This window comes from Somniosus microcephalus, chromosome 2 (assembly GCF_052327205.1).
Source record: "Somniosus microcephalus isolate GS21.2 chromosome 2, FLI_Smic_1.0, whole genome shotgun sequence".
Taxonomy (NCBI): domain Eukaryota; kingdom Metazoa; phylum Chordata; class Chondrichthyes; order Squaliformes; family Somniosidae; genus Somniosus; species Somniosus microcephalus.
In genome coordinates, this window is record NC_140988.1 from 382,194,141 (window position 1) to 382,219,155 (window position 25,015).

Consider the following 25,015-nt stretch of genomic DNA (forward strand, 5'->3'; position numbering starts at 1 on the left):
TTATATTAATTGTAGATTGATGGGCCCAGATTATTTACAGTGTTTAGATTAATTGTAGATTGATGGGCCCACATTATTTACAAAGTTTAGATTAATTGTAGATTGAAGGGCCCAGGTTATTTACACAGTGGTTAGATTAATTGTAGATTGATGGGCCCACATTATTTACAAAGTTTAGATTAATGGTGGATTGATGGACCCAGATTATTTACATTGTTTAGATTAATTGTAGATTGATGGGCCCAGATTATTTACAGTGTTTAGATTAATTGTAGATTGATGGACCCAGATTATTTACAGTGTTTAGATTAATTGTAGATTGATGGGCCCAGATTATTTACAGTGTTTAGACTAATTGTAGATTGATAGGCCCAGATTATTTACAGTGTTTAGATGAATTATAGATTGATGGGCCCACATTATTTACAAAGTTTAGATTAATTGTAGATTGATGGGCCCAGATTATTTACACAGTGTTTAGATTAATTGTAGATTGATGGACCCCGATTATTTACAGTGTTTAGATTCATTGTAGATTGATGGACCCAGATTATTTACAGTGTTTAGATTAATTGTAGATTGATGGGCCCAGATTATTTACAGTGTTTTGATTCATTGTAGATTGATGGACCCAGATTATTTTCAGTGTTTAGATTAATTGCAGTTTGATGGGCCCAGATTATTTAAAGTGTTTAGATTAATTGTAGATTGATGGACGCAGATTATTTACAGTGTTTAGATTAATTGTAGATTGATGGGCCCAGATTATTTACAGTGTTTAGATTAATTGTAGATTGATGGGCCCAGATTATTCACAGTGTTTAGATTAATTGTAGATTGATGGACCCAGATTATTTACAGTGTTTAGATTAATTGCAGATTGATGAGCCCATATTAATTACACTATTTAGATTAATTGTAGATTGATGCGTCCAGGTTATTTAGTGTTTAGATTAATTGTAGATTGATGAGCCCATATTAGTTACACTATTTAGATTAATTGTAGACTGATGGGCCCAGATTATTTTCAGTGTTTAGATTAATTGTAGATTGATGGACCCAGATTATTTTCAGTGTTTAGATTAATTGTAGATTGATGGGCCCAGATTATTTACAGTGTTTAGCTTAATTGTAGATTGATGGGCCCAGATTATTTTCAGTGTTTAGATTAATTGTAGATTGATGGGCCCAAATTATTTACAGTGTTTAGATTCATTGTAGATTGATGGGCCCAGATCATTTACAGTGTTTATATTAATTGTAGATTGATGGACCCAGATTATTTACAGTGTTTAGATTCATTGTAGATTGATGAGCCCATATTAGTTACACTATTTATATTAATTGTAGACTGATGGGCCCAGATTATTTACAGTGTTTAGATTAATTAATTGTAGATTGATGGGTCCAGGTTGCACAACCCAGGGCTGTGAGGCGGGGCTCGGCGCTGATTGGCCGCTGCTGGCCGGGGTCGGGAGTCGGGGGTCAGGGGTGAGAGGAGAGGAAGATGGCGGCTCCCATGTGCGAACTCTTCTCGCTGTGCCCGGAGCCCGCGGCCGCCAGCTCCCGGGTAGAGGTTCGCTTCATCAGCACCCTGAAGGTGAGAGGGAGCGGGGAGAGGGGAGGCCCGGGGGTGGGGCGAGGGGGGCCCGGGGCAACCGGCTCATCGCCAGCGAGGCGACGGCACCGGGACAGGCCGCAAAAAACACACAGAAAGAAAGAAGTTTTGCTCTTTCTCCAGCGCCTTTCACCACTGCAGGCCGTCCCGAAGCGCTTCACAGCCAAGGTAGTACTTTTTTTTGACCTGTAGTCGCTGTTGTAACGTGGGAAACGCGGCCAGCCAGTTTTGCGCACAGCAAGATCCCACAAGCAGCAATGTGATAATGACCAGGTGTTGATTGAGGGATAAATATTGGCCCCAGGACACCGGGGAGAACTCTCCTGCTCTTCTTCGTGTGTCAGCTGTGGATCAGTGGGTAGCACTCTCTCCCTCTTTCTCCCCTCCCAGTCAGAAGGTCGTGGGTTCGCGTCCTGCTGCAGAGACTTGAGCACAAGATCTAGGCTGACATTCCCAGTGCAGTGCTGAAACATAGAAACATAGATAGAAGATAACATAGAAACATAGAAGATAGGATCAGGAGTCGGCCATTCAGCCCCTCGAGCCTGCTCCGCCATTCAATGAGATCATGGCTGATCATCTAAACTCAGTACCCGGTACCTGCTTTCTCCCTTGATCCCTTTAGCCTTAAGAAATATATCCAACTCCTTCTTGAATATATTTAATGAATTGGCCTCAACTGCCTTCTGTGGTAGAGAATTCCACAGGTTCACCACTCTCTGGGTGAAGAAATTCCTCCTCATTTCTGTCCTAAATAGCTTACCCCTTATCCTTAGAGGGAGCGCTGCACTGTCGGAGGTGCCGTCTTTCGGATGCGAAGTTAAACCGAGGCCCCGACTGCTTTCTCGGGTGGATGTAAACAGATCCCATGGCACTATTTCGAAGAAAAGCAGGGGAGTTCTCCCCGGTGTCCTGGGCCAATATTTATTCCTCAACCAACATCACTAAAACAGATTATTTGGTCTTTATCACATTGCTGTTTGTGGGAGCTATCTGCCGCGTTTCCTACGTTATAACAGTGACTAGACTTCAATAAGTACTTCATTTTCTGTAAAGCATTTTGGCACTTACGCTGGTCGTGAAAGACGCTATAGAAATACAAGTCTTTCTTTCAAAATATTGCCATGGGATCTTTTACGTCCACCTAAGAGAGCAGACAGGGCCTCGGTTTAACGTCTCATCTGAATGACGGCACCTCCAACAGTGCAGCACTCCCTCCAACAGTGCAGCACTCCCTCAGCACTGCAATGGAGTGTCAGCCTAGATTTTTGTGGTCAAGTGTCTGGAGTGGGCCCTGAACCCACAACCTTCTAACTCAGAGGCGACAGTGCTGCCCACTGAGCCACAGCTGACACACAAATAGACTCAGGCATTGAGGAACTCGACACCGGCGCGCGGGGCGACTCGACACCGGCGCGCGGGGGGACTCGACACCGGCGCGCGGGGGGACTCGACACCGGCGCGCGGGGGGACTCGACACCGGCGCGCGGGGGGACTCGACACCGGCGCGCGGGGGGACTCGACACCGGCGCGCGGGGGGACTCGACACCGGCGCGCGGGGGGAGCTCGACACCGGCGCGCGGGGGGAGCTCGACACCGGCGCGCGGGGGGAGCTCGACACCGGCGCGCGGGGGGAGCTCGACACCGGCGCGCGGGGGGAGCTCGACACCGGCGCGCGGGGGGAGCTCGACACCGGCGCGCGGGGGGAGCTCGACACCGGCGCGCGGGGGGAGCTCGACACCGGCGCGCGGGGGGAGCTCGACACCGGCGCGCGGGGGGAGCTCGACACCGGCGCGCGGGGGGAGCTCGACACCGGCGCGCGGGGGGAGCTCGACACCGGCGCGCGGGGGGAGCTCGACACCGGCGCGCGGGGGGAGCTCGACACCGGCGCGCGGGGGGAGCTCGACACCGGCGCGCGGGGGGAGCTCGACACCGGCGCGCGGGGGGAGCTCGACACCGGCGCGCGGGGGGAGCTCGACACCGGCGCGCGGGGGGAGCTCGACACCGGCGCGCGGGGGGAGCTCGACACCGGCGCGCGGGGGGAGCTCGACACCGGCGCGCGGGGGGAGCTCGACACCGGCGCGCGGGGGGAGCTCGACACCGGCGCGCGGGGGGAGCTCGACACCGGCGCGCGGGGGGAGCTCGACACCGGCGCGCGGGGGGAGCTCGACACCGGCGCGCGGGGGGAGCTCGACACCGGCGCGCGGGGGGAGCTCGACACCGGCGCGCGGGGGGAGCTCGACACCGGCGCGCGGGGGGAGCTCGACACCGGCGCGCGGGGGGAGCTCGACACCGGCGCGCGGGGGGAGCTCGACACCGGCGCGCGGGGGGAGCTCGACACCGGCGCGCGGGGGGAGCTCGACACCGGCGCGCGGGGGGAGCTCGACACCGGCGCGCGGGGGGAGCTCGACACCGGCGCGCGGGGGGAGCTCGACACCGGCGCGCGGGGGGAGCTCGACACCGGCGCGCGGGGGGAGCTCGACACCGGCGCGCGGGGGGAGCTCGACACAGGCGCGCGGGGGGAGCTCGACACAGGCGCGCGGGGGGAGCTCCACACAGGCGCGCGGGGGGAGCTCGACACAGGCGCACGGGGAACTCGACACAGGCGCAGGGGGTACTCGACACAGGCGCATGGGGGAAGTAGACACAGGCGCACTGAGGAAGTAGACACAAGGGATTTAGACGCAGACACACAGGAAATAAATACAGAACCGTATTAGGATATATATACATAGGATTACATAGGATGTGCAGCACAGAAACAGGCCATTTGGCCCAACCAGTCCATGCCGGCGTTTATGCTCCACTCGAGCCTCCTCCTGTCTTTCCTCATCTAACTCTATCAGCATAACCCTCTATTCCCTTCTCCCTCATATGCTTATCTATAATATATATATAACGTGCATGTAACAAGGGCAATACGGTAATCATGGGGGGCTTTAATCTACATATTGACTGGGCAAATCAAATTACCACTAATGGTGTAGAGGACAAATTCTTGGAATGCATGTGAGATGGTTTCCTGGATCAGTATGTGGAGGAACCAACCAGGAACAGGCTATTCTGGACTTGGTACTGTGTAATGAGAAAGGGCTAATCAATAATCTTGTGGTAAAGGGGCCTTTAGGGACAAGTGACCATAATATGATTGAATTTTACATTAAGTTTGAGAGTGATGTAGTCCAATCTGAAACTAAGGTCTTCAGTCTAAACAGGAAACTACAAGGGTATGAGGGACAAGTTGGCCATGGTAGATTGGGAGACTACACTAAAAGGTATGAAGGTGGACATACAATGGCTAACATTCAAGGAAATAATGCATAATTTGCAACAAACATATATTCCTCTAGGGCATAAATACCCAAAAGGAAAAGTGATCCAACCATGGCTAACAAAAGAAATTAAAGCTAGTACTAAGTCAAAGGAGGAAGCTTATAAAGTTGCCAGAAAAAGCTGTCAGCCTGTGGATTAGGATCTTTTTAGAAATCAGCAAAGGGGGACCAAGAAATTGATAAAGAAAAGGAAAATGGAATATGAGCACAAACTAGCGAAATATATAAAAACGGATTGTAAAAGCTTCTATAGTTATGTGAATAAGGAAAAGACTGGCGAAGGTAAATCTAGGTCCTTTACAGTCAGAGACGGGAGAATTTATAATGGGGAATGAGGAAATGGCAGGGAAATTAAATAAATACAGTAAATTCTTTCGTATCCGGCACCGACGGGACCGGGATGGTGCCGGTTGATTGAAAATTCTGGATAACGGAGAGGTATATCTACCGAGGCTATTTTTAACAAACAAAAATAAAATAAGATTTGAATGCTATTTACATAATATGACCAACTTTTATCTGGTATAATCCTTATCTGGACATCAATTTTCAGCTTTCACTGGCAAGTGTACATTGACCTCCAAGTAACTTATCCACTATAGCTTATCCACACTCACATTTCAATCTCTACCTAACTCACCAACAGCCAGTCAACTTTTTCCTCTGGGTAAGTCCCTATGAAGTATTTATTATTCCCTACCAACTGTATATTATTCCCTATACAACTGAAGATTTCCGACCCATCACCTGACAGCCATGAATCCATCGGGCGGTTAACATGCACCTGTCAACCTCCAAATGGAGAAAATTCAGCTCTTTCTCTTCGACAGGGATTGAGTGCATAATCTGACTGTCCTTGACGTTAACTCCTCTCGCCAACAAGTGCTCCATTTCCCAGCACTGTCATTTGTTACAATGATGAGCAAAGAGAAACAGCAAAAAAACAAACCCCGTAAGTTTTAAAAAGAAATTTCTCAGCATCCCAAGAGAATCCAGTGATTTCAGAAAATCAATTTCACATCGAATCGGCAATAGAACCTGGGACTTCCCTAGTCTATATGGCACAGTAACATACTGAAAAATTGGCAATAGAATCTGGGACTTCCCTAGTCTATATGGCACTAGTGGTTAGCACTGTTGCCTCACAGCGCCAGAGACCCGGGTTCGAATCCGGCCTCGGGCGACTGTCTGTGTGGAGTTTGCACATTCTCCCCGTGTTTGCGTGGGTTTCCTCCGGGTGCTCCGGTTTCCTCCCACAGTCCAAAGATGTGCGGGTTAGGTTGATTGGCTATGATAAATTGACCCTTAGTGTTAGGGGGATTAAATATGTGGGGTTACGGGGATAGGGTGGGATATGTGTTGGTGTAGGGGTTACGGGGATCGGGTGGGATATGTGTCGGTGCAGGCTCGATGGGCCGAAATGGCCTCTATCTGCACTGTGGGGATTCTGTGATTTCTGTGAGTAACATACTGAAAAATGAGCTCATCCATTGAGTCTCTGGGAAACACATATTCAATTCTAAAGTAGCTGCCACTCTCAATATTCTGAAGCAAACAGAAACTAAGACTTGGACTCGGCAACATTTCCGGTTATTGAGGTGTTGTTTTCTGAGTATCAATTTTGCCGGTTATTAGAGAATTCCGGATGATTAAGTGCCGTTTAAACAAGAGCTTACTGTACTTTGTTTCTGTCTTCACGGAGGAAGACACAAAAATCCTCCTAGAAATACGAGAAAACCAAGGGTGTGGCGAGAATGAGGAACTTAAAGAAATTATTATTAGTAAAAAAACAGTACTAGCAAAATTAATTGGACTAAAAGTCGATAAATCCCAAGGACCGAATGACCTACATCCGAGGGTTTTGAAAGAGGTGGCCATTGGAATAGTGGACACATTGGTTGTCATCTTCCAAAATTCTATAGATTCTGGAATGGTTCCTGCAGATTGGAGGATAGCAAATGTAACCCCGCTATTTAAGAAAGGAGGGAGAGAGAAAACGGGGAATTACAGACCTGTTAGCCTCACATCAGTAGTTGGGAAAATGCTGGAATCTATTATAAAGGATGCAATAACTGGGCACTTAGAAACTAATAGTAAGATTGGGCAGAGTCAACATGGATTTATGAAAGGGAAATCCTGTTTAACGAACCTATTGGAGTTCTTTGAGGATGTAACTAGTGGAGTAGACAAAGGGGAACCGGTAGATGTGGTGTATCTGGATTTCAGAAGGCCTTCAATAAGGTCCCACACAAGAGGTTGGTGAACAAAATTAGGGCACATGGAATTGGGGGTAATACACTAGCATGGATTGAGAATTGGTTAACAGACAGAAAACAAAGAGTAGGGATAAACGGGTCTTTTTCAGGATGGCAGGCTGTGACTAGTGGGGTACCGCAAGGATCGGTGGTTGGGCCCCAGCTATTCACAATCTATATCAATGATTTGGATGAGGGGACTAAATGTAACATTTCCAAATTTGCTGATGATACAAAGCTAGGTGGCAGTGTCAGTTGTGAAAAGGCTTCAAGGGGATCTCGACAGGCTCAGTGAGTGGGCAAGAACATGGCAGATGGAATATAATGTGGATAAATGTGAAGTTATCCACTTTGGTAGAAAAAACAGAAAGGCAGAGTATTTCCTAAATGGTGAAAGATTGGGGAATGCAGATGCTCAAAGGCACCTGGGTGTCCTTGTACATGAGTCACTGAAAGTGAATGTGCAGGTGCAGCAAGCCATTAGGAAGGCAAATGGTATGCTGGCCTCCATTACAAGAGGATTTGAGTACAGGAGTAAAGAAGTCTTACTCCAATTATATAGGACCTTGGTGAGACCACACCTGGAGTACTGTGTACAATTTTGGTCTCCTTACCTAAGGAAGGATATACTTACCATAGAGGGAGTGCAACGAAGGTTCACGAGATTGATTCCTGGGATGGCGGGACTGTCGTATGACAAGAGATTGAGTAAACTAGGCCTGTATTCTCTTGAATTCAGAAGAATGAGAGGGGATCTCATTGAAGCATACAAAATTATTACAGGGCTTCATAGGGTGGATGCTGGGAGAATGTGTCCCTTGGCTGGGGAGTCTAGAACCAGGGGCCACAGCCTCAGGATAAAGGGTAGGCCATTCAGGACTGAGATGAGGAGAAATTTCTTCAGAGAGGGTGGTGAATCATTGGAATTCTCTACCCCAGAGGGCTGTGGACGCTCAGTCATTGGGTATATTCAAAACAGAAGTTGATAGATTTCTGACTAGTGAGGGCATCAAGGGATATGGCGATAGGGCCAGTGAATGGAGTTGAGGCAGAAGATCAGCCATGATCTCATTGAATGGCGGAGCAGGCTCGAAGGGCCGAATGGCCGACTCCTGCTCCTATTTCTTATGTTCTTATGTAACTGTATAGAAAATACATACATAATGGTATAGGAAATATACATGGAACAGTATAGGAAATATACATGGAACCATTAGTAAATATACACGGAACCTTATAGGAAATATGTACATAACCACATAGGAAAATATATAGAATCATATAGGAAATATAGACAGAACTATATACAAAGTACACACAACAGTATATATAAAATATATACAGAACTATAGGAAAATTATACAGAATCTGTATGGGGAATATATACAGAACTATAGGACATAGAGGTTCCATCACATGCTCCCACGATTGGTGGCCTGACATGTCTGGATCATGATCTTCCCACGTTACCGGGCAAGTGAACAGGCTCGTTGTCACCCAATTGGCTGAATCTTGACTGTCAGTCAAACAACCTTTTTCCCTTTTATTTATATTATAACTAATAAAGAAACTTGATCAAAGAAAACGGGGAAAAAACACCAGTTATTTTAATGCCCCTATAATTTCTTCCCCCCAGGTTGCTGGCAGCAGTGTCCTGGAGATTAACCTTTAATTCCTGGAGATTAACCTTTAATTCCCGGAGACGCCCGGCCAATCCTGGAGGGCTGGAGACTTGAATAGGATATATATGCAGAACTATATAGAAACATATACAGACCTATAGGAAATACATACAGACTGTGTAGAAAATAAATACAAACCTATAGGAAATATATACATACATGTAGGAGATAGTTACACAACTATGTAGGAAATTTAAGAAAATGGTGGAAATGGGGGTAGAACAGATTGTTGAACAATTGCACCAGTTGGATGGGACGAATGGCCTCCTCCTGCGCTGCCGCTCTGGTCGAGGGTCTGCACCTGGGACGTTGACCTGCTCCCTTGTCTCTTTCTGCCGTGGGCAGCCCTGCTGCGTTTTGTGTTTCTGCCGAGGCTGATCCATTTTTGCTTTCTCTTGTTCCAAGGGGAAAGGACTCTTCGCCAGTAAGGCTATAAGGAAAGGGGAGACCATCTTTGTGGAGCAGCCCGTCGTTTCGGCCCAGTTCCTGTGGAACGCCTTGTACAAATACAAAGGTGAGGTAACGAGCCAGACCGGACCTCGCTCGCTGACTCGCACATCGATGTACTGTGTTCCCATCGCAACCCCTCCCCCACAACTTGTTGGGCCAATGCACAAAACCGAGTGGCGCTGAGCTCAAAGTGCACTTGAATTACATCAAATTTATATACAATTGCATAGAATTTGCATATATTTACATAGCACTCGCATACAATTACATATAATTTGCATGGCCGCATCAAATTTACACGCAATTACATAGAATTTACACATAATCACACAATTTGCCTATATTTGCATATCATTTACATTGAATTTGCATGCAATTGCATAGCACATGCATAGAATTGCATATAATTTACATACAATTGCGTCGTATTTACAGCACAGAAACAGGCCATTCAGCCCAACTGGCCCGTGCCGGTGTTTATGCTCCACACGAGCCTCCTCCCACCCCTCTTCATCTAACCCCTTTAACATCACCTTCTATTCCTTTCTCGCGCATGTGTTTATCTAGCTTCCCCTTAAAGGCATCTACGCTATTTGCATAGATGTATTAGTATTCAACCACTCCCTGTGGTAGCGAGTTCCACATTCTCACCACTGTCTGGGTAAAGAAGTTTCTCCTGAATTCCCTATTGGATTTATTAGTGACATCTTATATTGATGGGCCCTAGTTCTGGTCTCGCCCACGAGTGGAAACATCTTCTCTACGTCTACCCATCAAACCCTTTCATAATCTTAGACCTCTATCAGGTCACCCCTCAGTCTTCTCTTTGAGCCTGTTCAATCTTTCCTGCTAGCTGTACCCCCTCAGTTCTGGTATAATTTCTTGTAAATCTGACCCATCCCAGCCCCTGAAATCTCCACCCTTCGGCTCAGGTGCACCTCATTGAGCTGGGGACGGAGGCCGAGCTGTTCTGCCACTTGACCAGCAATCCACAGGTCATGAGTTCAAATCCCACCACCGCAAGTCAACCGACCAAATCCCAAGTCGTGGACTTCAACCCTGGGAATTGGTGAGCTGGCTCCAGATAAAGAGACCATTAAAAGGTATTGGATTGTCAGAAAACCTGGCTGGTTCATTCGTGTCCTTCGGGGAAGGGAATCTTATCCAGTGCTTGAATCAGTTGCTCCTCGCCCCGGTGGTCACTCACCAGGTGGAGCTCAGACGGGGAACCCGAGCAGGGTCTTCATTTGGGGAGGGTCACACCAGGTCCTGTCCCCACCAGCTCTCCACAGGCACACTTTCCATACAGATACACAGGATAGTTAACAGAAGCAATATAGAGGGAGCTTTACTCTGTATCTAGCCTGTGCTGTACCTGCCCTGGGAGTGTTTGATGGGACAGTGTAGAGGGAGCTTTACTCTGTATCTAACCCGTGCTGTACCTGCCCTGGGAGTCTTTGATGGGACAGTGTAGAGGGAGCTTTACTCTGTATCTAACCCGTGCTGTACCTGCCCTGGGAGTGTTTGATGGGACAGTGTAGAGGGAGCTTTACTCTGTATCTAACCCGTGCTGCACCTGCCCTGGGAGTGTTTGATGGGACAGTGTAGAGGGAGCTTTACTCTGTATCTAACCCGTGCTGTACCTGCCCTGGGAGTGTTTGATGGGACAGTGTAGAGGGAGCTTTACCCTGTATCTAACCCGTGCTGTACCTGCCCTGGGAGTGTTTGATGGGACAGTGTAGAGGGAGCTCTACAATGGATACAATGCCTTCAGTTGGTTGAATTTCTCTGCAGCGTGTGACTACTGTATGAGGTCCCTGGAAACGGCAGAGGAGAACAGCCGCAGACTATCGGGAAACCCCAGCCTGATTCTTCCGTACCCGGAGCAGTGCAGCGTCCGGAAGGATCTCCTTGTTACCTGTCCAGTGTGTTTGGTAAGGGACGTTCTGCTTCAGTGCGAGAGAGCCGCGATTTCACCATCATCAGTTTATCCGTGTCAGAATAACGTGTTCACTATTAGGATCGGGTGGAGGGGGTAGCACTGTACGGGTGGCAGGTCACGGGATCATCTCCAAACCCTCCAACACCAGGGAGATCCAATGCGGACCCCTAACAGTGGGGAGGGGCCGTGGGATGGGGCGGAGCCTCTAACAGTGGGGAGGGGCCGTGGGATGGAGCGCGGAGCCTGTAACAGTGGGGGAGGGGCTGTGGGATGGGGTGGAGCCTCTAACAGTGGGGGCGGGGCTGTGGGATGGAGTGCGGACCCTCTAACAGTGGGGATGGGGCTGTGGGATGGAGTGTGGACCCTCTAACGGGGGGGGGGGGGCTGTGGGATGGAGTGCGGAGCCTCTAACAGTGGGGGGGGCCGTGGGATGGAGTGTGGACCCTCTAACGGGGGGGGGGGGGGGGGGGGGGGGGCTGTGGGATGGAGTGCGGAGCCTCGGGCTGTGGGATGGAGTGCGGAGCCTCGGGCTGTGGGATGCAGGGCGGAGCCTCTAACTGGCGATACGTTCTCCTCTAGGTGTTGTACTGTAGCGTTGAGTGCAGGCAGGCTGCATTGAAGCAGTACCACCAGGTTCTGTGCCTTGGTCCCTCGATAGACGACCCTCAGCATCCGCTGAACAAGCTGCAGGAAGGTTGGCGGTGAGTATCTGCGAGTCTGTCCTCTCTCGCGCGAGGCGAGCCTTACGTGTGTGTCCAGTCCTGGGTGCAGTAGTGTAGTGGTCACTGGTTGCTGGGCCAGTGATCCAGAGGCCTGGACTAATAATCCAGAGAGTTCAAATCCCACCAGGGCAGTTTGAGAATTTGAATTTTAGTTTTATTTTAAATCTGGGAATAAAAAGCTGGAGTCAATAAAAGTGACCAGGAAGCTGCCGGATTGTCGTAAAAGCCCATCTGGTTCACTAAACGCCCTTTGAGGAAGGAAACCTGCCGTCCTCACCTGGTCTGGGCCTATACGTGACTCCAGTCCCCACACCGACGTGGTTGATTCTTAACTGCGCTCTGAAGTGGCCGAGGAAGCCACTCGGTCGTATCAAACCCACAGCGGTTCAAGAGGCGGCTCACCACCACCACCTTCTCAGGGGTGACCAGGGGTGGGCAATAAATGCTGGGCCTTGCCCCCGACACCCACATTCCCAGAATGAATTTGGAACAAACCTGTCTTAACTTCCCTGGATGGCGCACTGGGTGAATTCACCGTCCGGAGTTGCACAGAGCACGGGGTGAGTTGCAGTTCCCTAACTTCACCGCGTTGCCTTACCTGAGCCAGTCGGGGCTCCTAGGCTGGGACCAAGCAATCACCGATCCTGGTCCTGGCTCCCGATCACTATCCAGCGGCCCCTGCTGGAAGGCGCGTGTAAATGCCGGGCGAGAGCAGCAACAGTGATGCCCTAGCCTGTCGAATAGCCTGACCAGACTCACCGTCCAGGCACTCGCAAGGTAGCAGAGGGCGGGCGGTATCTGCACCCCAGCTGCAGTCGGCACCTTTTAGGGGAGGGTGGGGGGGGAAAACCTCAGAACGCTCCCCTTCCTAACCACAAAGACCCTGACCCCTCGCTGTGGGAGTAATGGGCATTCTGGAACGCAGAGATCTCCCCACCTCCAGAAAATGCAACCTAGTCATGAGGGGTTTTGATAGAGTAAATAAGGAGAAACTGTTTCCAGTGGCAGGAGGGTCGGTAACCAGAGGACACAGAGTTAAGGTGATTGACAAAAGAACCAGAGGGGAGATGAGGAGGATATTTGTTTACACAGCAAGTTGTTGTGATCTGGAACGCGCTGCCTGAAAGGGCGGTGGAAGCAGATTCAATAGTAACTTTCAAAAGGGAATTGGATACATGTTGTTCTCAGGATGCAGGTGATGCTGGCAAGGTGGATTTATAGCAGTTGATCCACAGCTTTTTGGGGAGAGAGTTCCAGATTTCCACCACCCTTTGTGTGAAGAAGTGCTTCCTGACATCACCCCTGAATGGCCTGGCTCTAATTTTTAGGTTATGCTCACTTATTCTGGACTCCCCCCACCACCACAGGAAATTATTTCTCTCTGCCCCATCAAATACTTTAATCATCTTCAGCACCTCAATTAGATCACCTTTTAATCTTCTAAACTCAAGTGAATTCAAGCCCAGTCTGTGCAACCTGTCCTCATAATTTAACCCTGGTATCATTCTGGTGAATCTGCACTGCTCCCCCTCCAAGGCCAGTATATCCTTCCTGAGATGCGGGGCGCAGAACGTATTGGGGGGGGGGTGTTGGCCTCGGCGGCCCGAGATGTGCAGGAAATGGGGTGGGGGGTGGAAATCAGGCGTGGTTCCTGCCCCTGATCCGGTGACTGCTCCTGGAACGTGCTTGTGAGTGGAAGCCGTTTGAGGGCAGGATTCGGCTCGGCTGTGATGCCGTCCATGGTCGAGAAGCCTGCCGGCGCTCGCAGACATGAAGAAACCGCCACTTGAGTGAGGTATTGCAGGGCAGTGGCTCCTGTTTTGAGCCGATCACCCTACAGGAAGGCAGATTATTATCTGAACGGCAATAGATTGGGAGAAGGGGAAGTGCAAAGAGACCTGGGTGTCCTTGTGCACCAGTCGCTGAAGGTAAGCATGCAGGTGCAGCAGGCGGTTAAGAAGGCAAATGGTATGTTGGCCTTCGTAGCGAGAGGGTTCGAGTACAGGAGCAAGGATGTCTTGCTGCAGTTGTACAGGGCCTTGGTGAGACCACACCTTGAGTATTGTGTGCAGTTTTGGTCGCCTTATCTGAGGAAGGATGTTCTTGCCATGGAGGGAGTGCAGCGAAGATTCACCAGGCTGATACCTGGGATGGCAGGAATGACGTATGAGGAGAGATTGGGTCGATTGGGCTTATACTCGCTGGAGTTTAGAAGAATGAGAGGGGATCTCATTGAAACTTATAAAATTCTAACAGGACTAGACAGACTAGATGCAGGAAGGATGTGCCCGATGGTGGGGGAGTCCAGAACCAGGGGCCATAGTCTAAGGATAAGGGGTAAGCCATTTAGGACTGAGATGAGGAGGAATTTCTTCACCCAGAGAGTGGTGAACTGTGGAATTCTCTACCACAGAAGGCAGTTGACGTAATAAAATTCACTACACACTTGGTTTGAGTATAAAGCAAGGCTTTAATCAACTTGTTTCAGAACATGGAGGTCTAGTTGTACTTCACTAGTTCCTTGTCTTACAAAATGTCCCTGGTAAGCTGGGCCCACGCCTGAGTATTTATACTCCTTGGACGGCGCCACCAGCTGGCCATCCAGTGTTATTTCATGAGTAGTTTCTTGATGATGAGATTTATAACAGCAGTTGAGGCCAATTCATTAAATATATTCAAGAAGGAGTTAGATATATTTCTCAAGGCTAAAGGGATCAAGGGATATGGGGAGAAGGCAGGGACAGGGTACTGAATTTGGATGATCAGCCATGATCTCATTGAATGGCGGAGTAGGCTCGAGGGGCCGAATGGCCTACTCCTGCTCCTATCTTCTATGTTTCCACCAGCAGTAAAAAAAACAAATATTTTATAAATGATATAATAAAGATTAATGTCTATGCGCACTTGCTGTCAATTTTTCCCATGTTAAATTTCTGTTATGTATAATGGAAACTTTCTGTGTAAACTTGTCACGCTGTAATTACACCTCCTGCCAGTGGAGGTGCTGCAGCACCACAAGTAGCAGGAGCGTGTAATTACAGCGTGACAAGTTTACATGATAAATGAGCACATAGGAATTTCTAATTGTAATATAAAAATGTATGATTTTTAGAATGAATCATGTCTGCACACCCTGGTCGATTGACCCTCATCCTCTAACCCCACTTCTCCTGAAGACTTGGTCTCGACTCTCCAGGTGCAGTGTCCTGGGACGTTGAGCGGTAAATCAATATTCTCCTTTTATTGCAGGAACATGCATTACCCTCCGGAGACGGCCAGCATTATGCTAATGGCTAGGATGGTTGCGATGGTGAAACAGGTAAATGAAGAGACTCCCAGACTATTGTACCTGAGCTGGTGGATGATGGGTTTTACTTTTCCCCAACGAGATACAGTAAATGATGTGAATTATTCGGAGCAAAGTCAGCCGGGGCGCCATCTGCCGACATATCGGCAAAGGTTAACCAGAGATTTAGCTGAGCCAGGCCCGCCCCAGGTCTCCATCCCTCGTCAGATGACCTCGGCTAAAGCAACTTGCATTCATATAGCGCCATTAATGTAAAACAAAACACTGTCAGCCATGGCTCAGTGGGTAGTACTCTCGCCTCGGTCAGAAGGTCATGGTGTCAAGTCCCACTCCAGAGACTTGAGCGCATAATCTAGACTGACACTCCAACGCAGTACTGAGGGAGCGCTGCACTGTCGGAGGTGCCGTCATTTAGATGAGACGTTGAACCGAGGCCCCGTCTGTCCTCTCAGGTGGATGTAAAAGAACCCAAGGCACTGTTCAAAGAAGAGCAGGGGGAGTTCTCCCCGGTGTCCTGGCCGATCCGGAGAAGTGTGAGCTAATGCATTTGGGGAGGGCTAACAAGACATGGGAATACACAACAAATGGCCGGACACTGAGAAGTACAGAGGATCAGAGGGACCTTGGAGTGCATGTCCACAGATCCCTGAAGGTATCAGGACTGGTAGATAAGGTGGTTAAGAAGGCATATGGGATACTTATATGCCTCAGCTAATAAAGGCAAGAGCAGGGAGGTTATGCTTGAACTGTATAAAACACTAGTTAGGCTGCAGCTAGAGTACTGCGTGCAGTTCTGGTCACCACATTACAGAAAGAATGTGATTGCACTGGAGGGGGTGCAGAGAAGATTTACGAGGATGTTGCCTGGGCTGGGGAATTTTAGCTATGAGGAAAGACTGGATAGGCTGGGGTTGTTTTCTTTGGAACAGAGGAGGTTGAGGGGAGACCTAATTGAGGTGTATAAAATTCTGAGGGGCCTAGATAGAGTGGATAGGAAGGACCTATTTCCCTTAGCAAAAGGGCCAATAACCAGGGGCATAAATTTAAAGTAATTGGTCGGAAGTTTAGAGGGGATTTGAGGAGAAATGTTTTCACCCAGAGGGTGGTGGGAGTCTGGAACTCACTGCCTGAAAGGGTGGTCGAGGCAGAGACCCTCATCACAGTTAAAAAGTACTTGGATATTCACTTGAAGTGCGGTAACCTACAGGGCTACGGACCAAGAGCTGGAAAGTGGGATTAGGATGGACAGCTCTTTGTCGGCCGGCACGGACACGATGGGCCAAATGGCCTCCTGTGCTGTAAATTTCTATGATTCAATATTTATTCCTCAGTCAACATCACAAAAAAAACAATTTTCATGGTCATTAATATCTTGACTCTACGTGTAAAATGGCAGTTGTGTTTTCCCATATAACAACCATGACTATACTTCAAAAAAGTAATTCATTGTGTGGAATAGGTTCCCTAGGGAGACAATGGGAGCAGTTAGTATTGATTCATTCAATTATTTCAGATTTATTTCAGAAAATAACATTTTGGGACACAGGATGCGAGTAATTTGGGACATGAGGTGCGGTGAGAACAGGTGACTTTGGATCTATGGTTCCCAAAGCTCTCCACCACTGGGGTTTCCTCAGCTCATGTCTGGGTCTACTGTAGCTCAGTGGGTAGCACCCTCGCCTCTGAGTCAGCAGGTTGTGGTTTCACTCCAGTCCCACTCCAGAGACTTGAGCACAAAAATCCAGGCTGACACTCCTATTGCAGTGCTGAGGGAGCGCTGCACTGTCCGAGGTGCCGAGTTTCGGATGAGACGTTAAACCGAGGCCCCATCTGCTCTCGGGTGGACGTAGCACACTATTTCAAAGAAGAGCAGAAGAGTTCACCCAGGTGTCCTGGGCCAATATTTATCCCTCAATCAACATCTTCAGCTGCTTCATCAATGACCTTCCCTCCATCATAAGGTCAGAAGTGGGATGTTCGCTGATGATTGCACACTGTTCAGTGCCATTTGCAACTCCTCAGATAATGAAGCAGTCCATGCCTGCATGCAGCAAGACCTGGACGACATTCAGGCTTATAAGTGGCAGGTAACATTCCCACCACACAGGTGCCAGGCAATGACTATCTCCAACAAGAGAGAGTCTAACCACCGCCCCTTGACATTCAACGGCTTTACCATCACCGAATCCCGAACCATCAATATCCTGGGGAGCCACCATTGACCAGAAACTTAACTGGACCAGCCACATAAATACTGTGGCAACAAGGGCAGGTCAGAGGCTGGGTATTCTGCGGCGAGTGTCTCACCTCCTGACTTCCCAAAGCTTTTCCACCATCTGCAAGGCACAAGTAAGGAGTGTGATGGAATACTCTCCACTTGCCTGGATGAGTGCAGCTCCAACAACACAAGATTCTCGACACCATCCAAGACACAAAGCGGCCTACTTGATTGGCACCCCATCCACCACCTTAAACATTCACTCCCTCCACCACTGGTGCACCGTGGCTGCAGTGTGCACCATCTACAAGATGCACTGCAGCAACTCGCCAAGGCTTCTTTGGCAGCACCTCCCAAACCCGCGACCTCTACCACCTAAAAGGGCAAGGGCAACAGGCGCAATGGAGGTGGTGGTGTTCCCAAGTTCCTCTCCAAGTCACACACCATCCTGACTTCAATTCAATTCAATTTTATTTGCCATATGTAACCAGTACAAGTACAAATTACAATGGAATGCTTACTCCCTGTAGGGACACGTCAGCTATTCTTACAGCGCCGTGTTCAGGAAGTCAATACAATGGCTTCCAGTGGCAGTGGGAGCACGATGTCTCTCAGCCGCTCCGTCCTCCTCATCACCGCGGCCTCCTCCTCACTGTTGCCGGCTCCACGTGTGGTGGCTTGGAAGTATATCGGCCGATTCTTCATCGTCGCTGGGTCAAAATCCTGGAACTCCCTCCCTAACAGCACTGTGGGAGCACCTTCACCACACGGACTGCAGCGGTTCAAGAAGGCGGCTCACCACCACCTTCTGAAGGGCAATTAGGGATGTGCAATAAATGCTGGCCTTGCCAGCGATGCCCACATACCATGAACAAATAAAAAAAAATCACCGAATACAATTTTCATGTACATTCATGTCTTAACTCGATGTGTAAAATGGCCATTGCGTTTTCTCAAAAAACAACCGCGACTATACTTCAAAAAGTAATTCATTGTGTGGAACAGCATTGAGGTGCTGCAAACACTGACAATCACTGTACAAAGGTGAGCCCTTGCACCCAGGCTCTCCAGTGACTCCCTCCTTAGGCTAGAACAAATGGCAGCTGCAGGTGAGGTTACAGAAGCGATCTGTCACTGGTGAGAGAGGTTCTCCCAATGAGGTGGGACTACACAAACAATTCAAAACTCGTCACCTACAGAAAAGTCTGAATACATTAAAAATGATTTTCCCCAACATTTTCTTACCTCTGAAACTCACCAGTCCACCATTGGATCCTTCACACCACTTCTGCAGCTGTCATCAATGCACAAACATTACAGTAGACCCATAGCACGTCACACTTACCTGGCGTGGTGTCCAGACGTCGGGAAGCCCGCAGTAGACCTGTCAAAATTGCAAAAAGCCTCTTAACTGCCTGTTAACAACCTATTAATTTGCAGTTAAGTGCCTATAATCCTCTTCCCGCTGCTAGGTGTCGGGTCCATGCGCAAATCGGGGACCCGACGCCTGGAAAGATCGATTGGAGGCGGGTTTCCGACCCGCTGTCAATCTTTGCAATTTTGCTGGATGTCCAGCCTCCAAACCCGCCCCCTGAGCACCGGCAAAATTCCTGCCATTGATAGAGATTAATTGCTCCGATTAAGCAGCAACCCCATTATTGTTGTATCGTGCGACTACCTGAATGGTAGAAGGCAAACTAGACAGAACGTGGTCTATTTTCACCCAACAATTCCTATGTTTCTGAGTAGTTTGAGGCACTGCGCTAAATATTATTAATCTGCTTAATGTCGGTGCTGTCTTGCTGTGTGAGCAATGATCCTTTCTCTAGATTTCCCAGTCTGTGTCTACTTTTTGACCAGCTCTCAGGTTTGAAGAACACAATGGTTGGAGCAAATCTGCTTCTCTGACCCACCGTGTCTCGCGATTTGGAGGGGACGGTGTGTCGACAATGCCAGAGTGCCGGCTTAACTTCCTAATTCCTACGTCTCTTTCTGACCAAAGGCTAAAGACAAAGGCCGCTGGATGAAGCTCTTCTCCCAGTTCTGCAGCCGGACAGCCAACGAGGAGGAGGAGATAGTTCACAAACTGATTGGGGACAAATTCCAGGTGTGAATTTCACCAGCCCGCACCCCCATTGTCTGTAATATCAGAGGGCAGGAAATAACCCAACTTACTGGGTGAACAATACCCCAACTTACTGGGTGCAGTTGGATTAAAGGGTACCTCTCTTGTCCTTGGCACCCTGCTCCACCTCTTCCATTCATTCTGCGGATGTGGGCGTCGCTGGCAATTCCGGTACTTACTGCCCATCCCTAGTTGCCCTTGAGAAGGAGGTGGTGGGCCGCTAGACTGGGTCAGAGGGTGGTAAAGAGTAAACCATGTAGCTGTGGAGTCACATATGGGCCCAGACTGGGTATGGACGGCAGGTTTCCTTCCCTAAAAGATCTTACTGACCCAGTTTTTTTTTAATTCACGCTGGCTTTTTATTTCCAGATTTATTTTTTTAAACTTTCAACTTCTCAAACAGCCCTGGTGGGATTTGAACTCACTATGTAACAGGCTCGAGGGGCTGAATGGCCTCCTCCTGTTCCTGTGTAACAGGCTCGAGGGGCTGAATGGCCTCCTCCTGTTCCTGTGTAACAGGCTCGAGGGGCTGAATGGCCTCCTCCTGTTCCTGTGTAACAGGCTCGAGGGGCTGAATGGCCTCCTCCTGTTCCTGTGTAACAGGCTCGAGGGGCTGAATGGCCTCCTCCTGTTCCTGTGTAACAGGCTCGAGGGGCTGAATGGCCTCCTCCTAAAGGTGGTAGAGAAAAGGCGGGGAATTATAGACGGGTAAGCTTGACATCGGTAGTGGGGAAAATGCTAGAGTCCATTATAAAAGATGTAATAGCAGAGCACTTGGAAAACAATGACTGGATCGGACAAAGTCAACATGGATTTACAAAAGGTAAGTCATGCTTGACTAATCTACTGGAATTTTTTGAGGATGTAACTGGTAAAATAGATAAGGGAGAACCAGTGGATGTGGTGTATTTGGACTTTCAGAAGGCTTTCGATAAGGTCCCGCATAAGAGATTAGCGTTCAAAATTAAGGCACATGGGATTGGGGGCAAGGTATTGACTTGCATAGAGAACTGGTTGGCGGACAGAAAGCAAAGAGTTGGAATAAACGGGTCGTTTTCCGAGTGGCAGGCAGTGACTAGTGGGGTACCGCAAGGATCGGTCCTAGGACCCCAGCTGTTCACAATATATATTAATGATCTGGACGAGGGAATTGGATGTAATATCTCCAAATTTGCAGACGACACAAAGCTGGGTGGGAGGGTATGCTGTGAGGAGGATGTCGTGAAACTCCAGCACGATTTGGACAGGTTGGGTGATTGGGCAGAAACATGGTAAATGCACTATAATGTGGATAAATGTGAGGTTATCCACTTTGGTGGCAAAAACAGGAAGGCAGATTATTATTTGATTGGCAATAGATTGGGAGAAGAGGAAGTGCAAAGAGACCTGGGTGTTCTTGTACACCAGTCGCTGAAGGTAAGCATGCAGGTGCAGCAGGCGGTTAAGAAGGCAAATGGTATGTTGGCCTTCGTAGCAAGAGGGTTCGAGTACAAGAACAAGGATGTCTTGCTGCAGTTGTACAGGGCCTTGGTGAGACCGCACCTTGAGTACTGTGTGCAGTTTTGGTCGCCTTACCTGAGGAAGGACGTTCTTGCCATGGAAGGAGTGCAGCGAAGATTCACCAGGCTGATACCTGGGATGGCAGGAATGACGTATGAGGAGAGATTGTGTCGATTGGGCTTATACTCACTGGAGTTTAGAAGATTGAGAGGGGATCTCATCGAAACCTATAAAATTCTGTCAGGCCTGGACAGACTAGATGCAGGAAGGATGTTTCTGATGGCCAGGGAGTCCAGAACCAGGGGTCATAGTCTAAGGATAAGGGGTAAGCCATTTAGGACTGAAATGAGGAGGAATTTCTTCACCCAGAGAGTGGTGAACCTGTGGAATTCTCTGCCACAGAGTTGGATATATTTCTTAAGGCTAAAGGGATCAAGGGATATGGGGAGAAGGCAGGGACCGGGTACTGAATTTGGATGATCAGCCATGATCTCATTGAATGGCGGAGCAGGCTGGAAGGGCCGAATGGCCTACTCCTGCTCCTATCTTCTATGTTTCTATTCCTGGTGTGAGTTCCTACCTCTTGTTGGTTGTTTCATGTGTCTCCTGCTCTCCTTCAGGGTCAGTTGGAAACGTTGCAGCAGCTCTTCATCAAAGCTCTCTACGAGGACAGCATCAACCGGGTAAGCACAGCCGGCGGTGGCTGGTGGTTAATGACCACTCCGGACGCGTTCCTCATTGTGTCTCACGGATTATCCTCGGCCATGTGGTTTGACATCTATTGTTCTCTCTCTCTCGCCCTCCCCCACCCTCTCTCTCTCGCCCTCCCCCACCCTCTCTCTCTCGCCCTCCCCTGCCCTCTCTCGCCCTCCCCCGCCCTCTCTCGCCCTCCCCCTCCCTCTCGCCCTGTCTCTTACTATCTCGCGCCCTATCTCTCTCACGCCCTCTCTCTCTCTTTCGCCCCCTCGCAGTGGTTCACTCCCGAGGGATTCCGCTCGCTCTTCGCTTTGGTCGGAACCAACGGGCAAGGCATCGGGACCAGGTGGGTCGCGCCCCAATTGGACTGGGCAGGCGCGTGCGGTCAGTACCGTTAAATTCCCCTCTCCCTCCCTCCCCCCCTGCCCCCCTCCTCTCCCCCTCCCTCCCCCCCTGCCCCCCTCCTCTCCCCTTCCCCCCTCCTCTCCCCTTCCCCCCTCCTCTCCCCTTCCCCCCTCCTCTCCCCTTCCCCCCTCCTCTCCCCTTCCCCCCTCCTCTCCCCTTCCCCCCTCCTCTCCCCTTCCCCCCTCCTCTCCCCTTCCCTCCTCCTCTCCGCTTCCCTCCCCCCTTCCTTCCCTCCCCTGGCTCCACTCCCTCCCCTGGCTCCACTCAATTCAATTCAATTCAAATCACTTTATTGGCATGACAAGGTACATCTTATGTTGCCAAAGCATCGAAAAACACTCATGGTTGTACACAAAAATACAGATCTATCCATACAGTGTATAAACAGATATATCCCTGAGTGTATATAAATATACATAAATACATAAATATACATTCATACACTCCCTCCCCTGGCTCCACTCCCTCCCCTGGCTCCACTCCCTCCCCTGGCTCCACCCCCTCCTTCCCCCCCTTCCTCCCCTCCCTCCCCTCCCTTCCTCCCCTCCCTTCCTCCCCTCCCTTCCTCCCCTCCCTTCCTTCCTCCCTTGCTTCTTCCCTCCCTCCTTCCCTCCCTTCCTCCTTCCCTCCCTCCCTCCCTTCCTCCTTCCCTCCCTTCCTCCTTCCTCCCTTCCTCCCTCCCTCCCTCCCTTCCTCTCGCCCTCCCTTCCTCCCTCTCGCCCTCCCTTCCTCCCTCTCGCCCTCCCTTCCTTCCCTCCCTCCCTTCCTCCCTCCCTCCCTTCCCTTCCTCCCTCCCTCCCTTCCTCCCTCCCTCCCTTCCTCCCTTCCTCCCTCCCTCCCTTCCTCCCTCCCTCCCTCCCTTCCTTCCTCCCTCCCTTCCTCCCTTCCTTCCTCCCTTCCTTCCTCCCTTCCTTCCTCCCTTCCTTCCTCCCTCCCTTCCTCCCTCCCTCCCTCCCTTTCGCCCTCCATTCCTCCCTCCCTTTCGCCCTCCATTCCTCCCTTCCTCCCTCCCCTTCCTCCGTTCCTGAATGGCCTCCTCCTGTTCCTATGAGTGAGCTGTTTCTGTGTTCATTCCCTGACAGCTCCTTGAGTCAGTGGGTCCACGGCTGTGATGCACTCGAGCTTCCTGCACAGGTGAGGGAGGAGCTGGATGGTTTCATTGACCAGCTGTACAAAGACATTGAGAAAGGTACTAATTCCACAGATATACGAGTAGTGCATGTGTAGGTAGCGTTATGTGGGTGTGTAGTGTCTGTGGGGGTGGGTGTGTGTGTAGTGTGTGGGGGTGGGTGTGTGTGTAGTGTCTGTGGGGGTGGGGGGGGTGTAGTGTCTGTGGGGGTGGGGGGTGTAGTGTCTGTGGGGGTGGGGGGGTGTAGTGTCTGGGGGTGGGGGGGGTGTAGTGTCTGTGGGGGTGGGGGGGTGTAGTGTCTGTGGGGGTGGGGGGGGGGTGTAGTGTCTGTGGGGGTGGGGGGGTGTAGTGTCTGTGGGGGTGGGGGGTGTAGTGTCTGTGGGGGTGGGGGGGTGTAGTGCCGGTGGGGGTGGGGGGGTGTAGTGTCTGGGGGTGGGGGTGTGTAGTGTCTGTGGGGGTGGGGGTTTGTAGTGTGGGTGGGGGTGTGTAGTGTCTGTGGGGGTGGGGGTGTGTAGTGTCTGTGGGGGTGGGGGGGTGTAGTGTCTGTGGGGGTGGGGGGGTGTAGTGTCTGTGGGGGTGGGGGGGTGTAGTGTCTGTGGGGGTGGGGGTGTGTAGTGTCTGTGGGGGTGGGGGGGTGTAGTGTCTGTGGGGGTGTGTGTAGTGTCTGTGGGGGTGTGTGTGTAGTGTGTGGGGGTGTGTGTAGTGTCTGTGGGGGTGTGTGTGTAGTGTCTGGGGGTGTGTGTGTAGTGTCTGTGGGGGTGGGGGTGTGTAGTGTCTGTGGGGGTGGGGTTGTAGTGTCTGTGGGGGTGTGTAGTGTCTGTGGGGGTGGGGTTGTAGTGTCTGTGGGGGTGGGGGTGTGTAGTGTCTGTGGGGGTGTGTAGTGTCTGTGGGGGTGGGGGTGTGTGTATTGTACCCACGCTGCCCCACTGTGTTAACAGCATGCTCTCCGTATAGAGCAGGTGGGGCTCCGAGTGTGTAACATTGAATTGGAAGGCGCTGAATGGCCTGAGCTTGTTTCTGCCTCATTCTGTTCTTTGCGTACAGCACAGAAAGAGGCCATTGGGCCCATCGTGCCTGTGCCGGCTCTTTGGTAGAGCTCTCCAATTAATCCCACTCCCCCTGCTCTTTCCCCAGAGCCCTGCAAATTTTTTCCCTTCAAGTATTTATCCAATTCCCTTCTGAAAGTTACTATTGAATCTGCTTCCACCGCCCTTTCAGGCAGCGCATTCCAGAGCAGAGAAGTTTGAGAGGAGATTTGATGGAAGTGTTCAAAATCATGAGGGGTCCAGACAGAGTAGACAGAGAAACTGTCCCCATTGGCGGAAGGGTCGAGAACCAGAGGACACAGATTTAAGGTGATTGGCAGAAGAACCAAAGGCGACATGAGGAAAAACTTTTTTACGCAGCGAGTGGTTAGGATCTGGAATGCACTGCCTGAGCGGGTGGTGGAGGCAGATTCAATCGTGGCTTTCAAAAGGGAATTGGCTAAGTATCTGAAGGAAAAACATTTGCAGGGCTACGGGGAAAGGGCGGGGGAGTGGGACTAGCTGAAGTGCTGTTGCAGAGAGCTGGCACGGGCTCGACGGGCCGAATGGCCGCCTTCTGTGCTGTAACCATTCTATGATTCTAGATCA

At 50.2% G+C, this 25,015-nt stretch overlaps 1 protein-coding gene across 2 annotated transcripts in view; it reads left to right on the forward strand.

Moving 5' to 3' along the window:
* The first annotated feature begins 1,474 nt into the window (after positions 1-1,474).
* The window catches only part of smyd5 (SMYD family member 5), a 49,865-nt gene continuing 26,324 nt past the window's right edge, over positions 1,475-25,015 (forward strand). The window contains exons 1-9 of one of the 2 annotated variants that reach the window (XM_085976090.1): positions 1,475-1,600; positions 9,293-9,401; positions 11,132-11,271; positions 11,859-11,980; positions 15,251-15,320; positions 19,529-19,633; positions 21,772-21,834; positions 22,123-22,193; positions 23,335-23,441. In XM_085976090.1, the coding sequence (XP_085832216.1) occupies positions 1,508-1,600; positions 9,293-9,401; positions 11,132-11,271; positions 11,859-11,980; positions 15,251-15,320; positions 19,529-19,633; positions 21,772-21,834; positions 22,123-22,193; positions 23,335-23,441 (880 nt within the window). In that variant the 5' untranslated portion in view covers positions 1,475-1,507. The remainder of the gene's footprint in view (positions 1,601-9,292; positions 9,402-11,131; positions 11,272-11,858; positions 11,981-15,250; positions 15,321-19,528; positions 19,634-21,771; positions 21,835-22,122; positions 22,194-23,334; positions 23,442-25,015) is intronic. The other variant, XM_085976080.1, reaches the window with a different exon arrangement.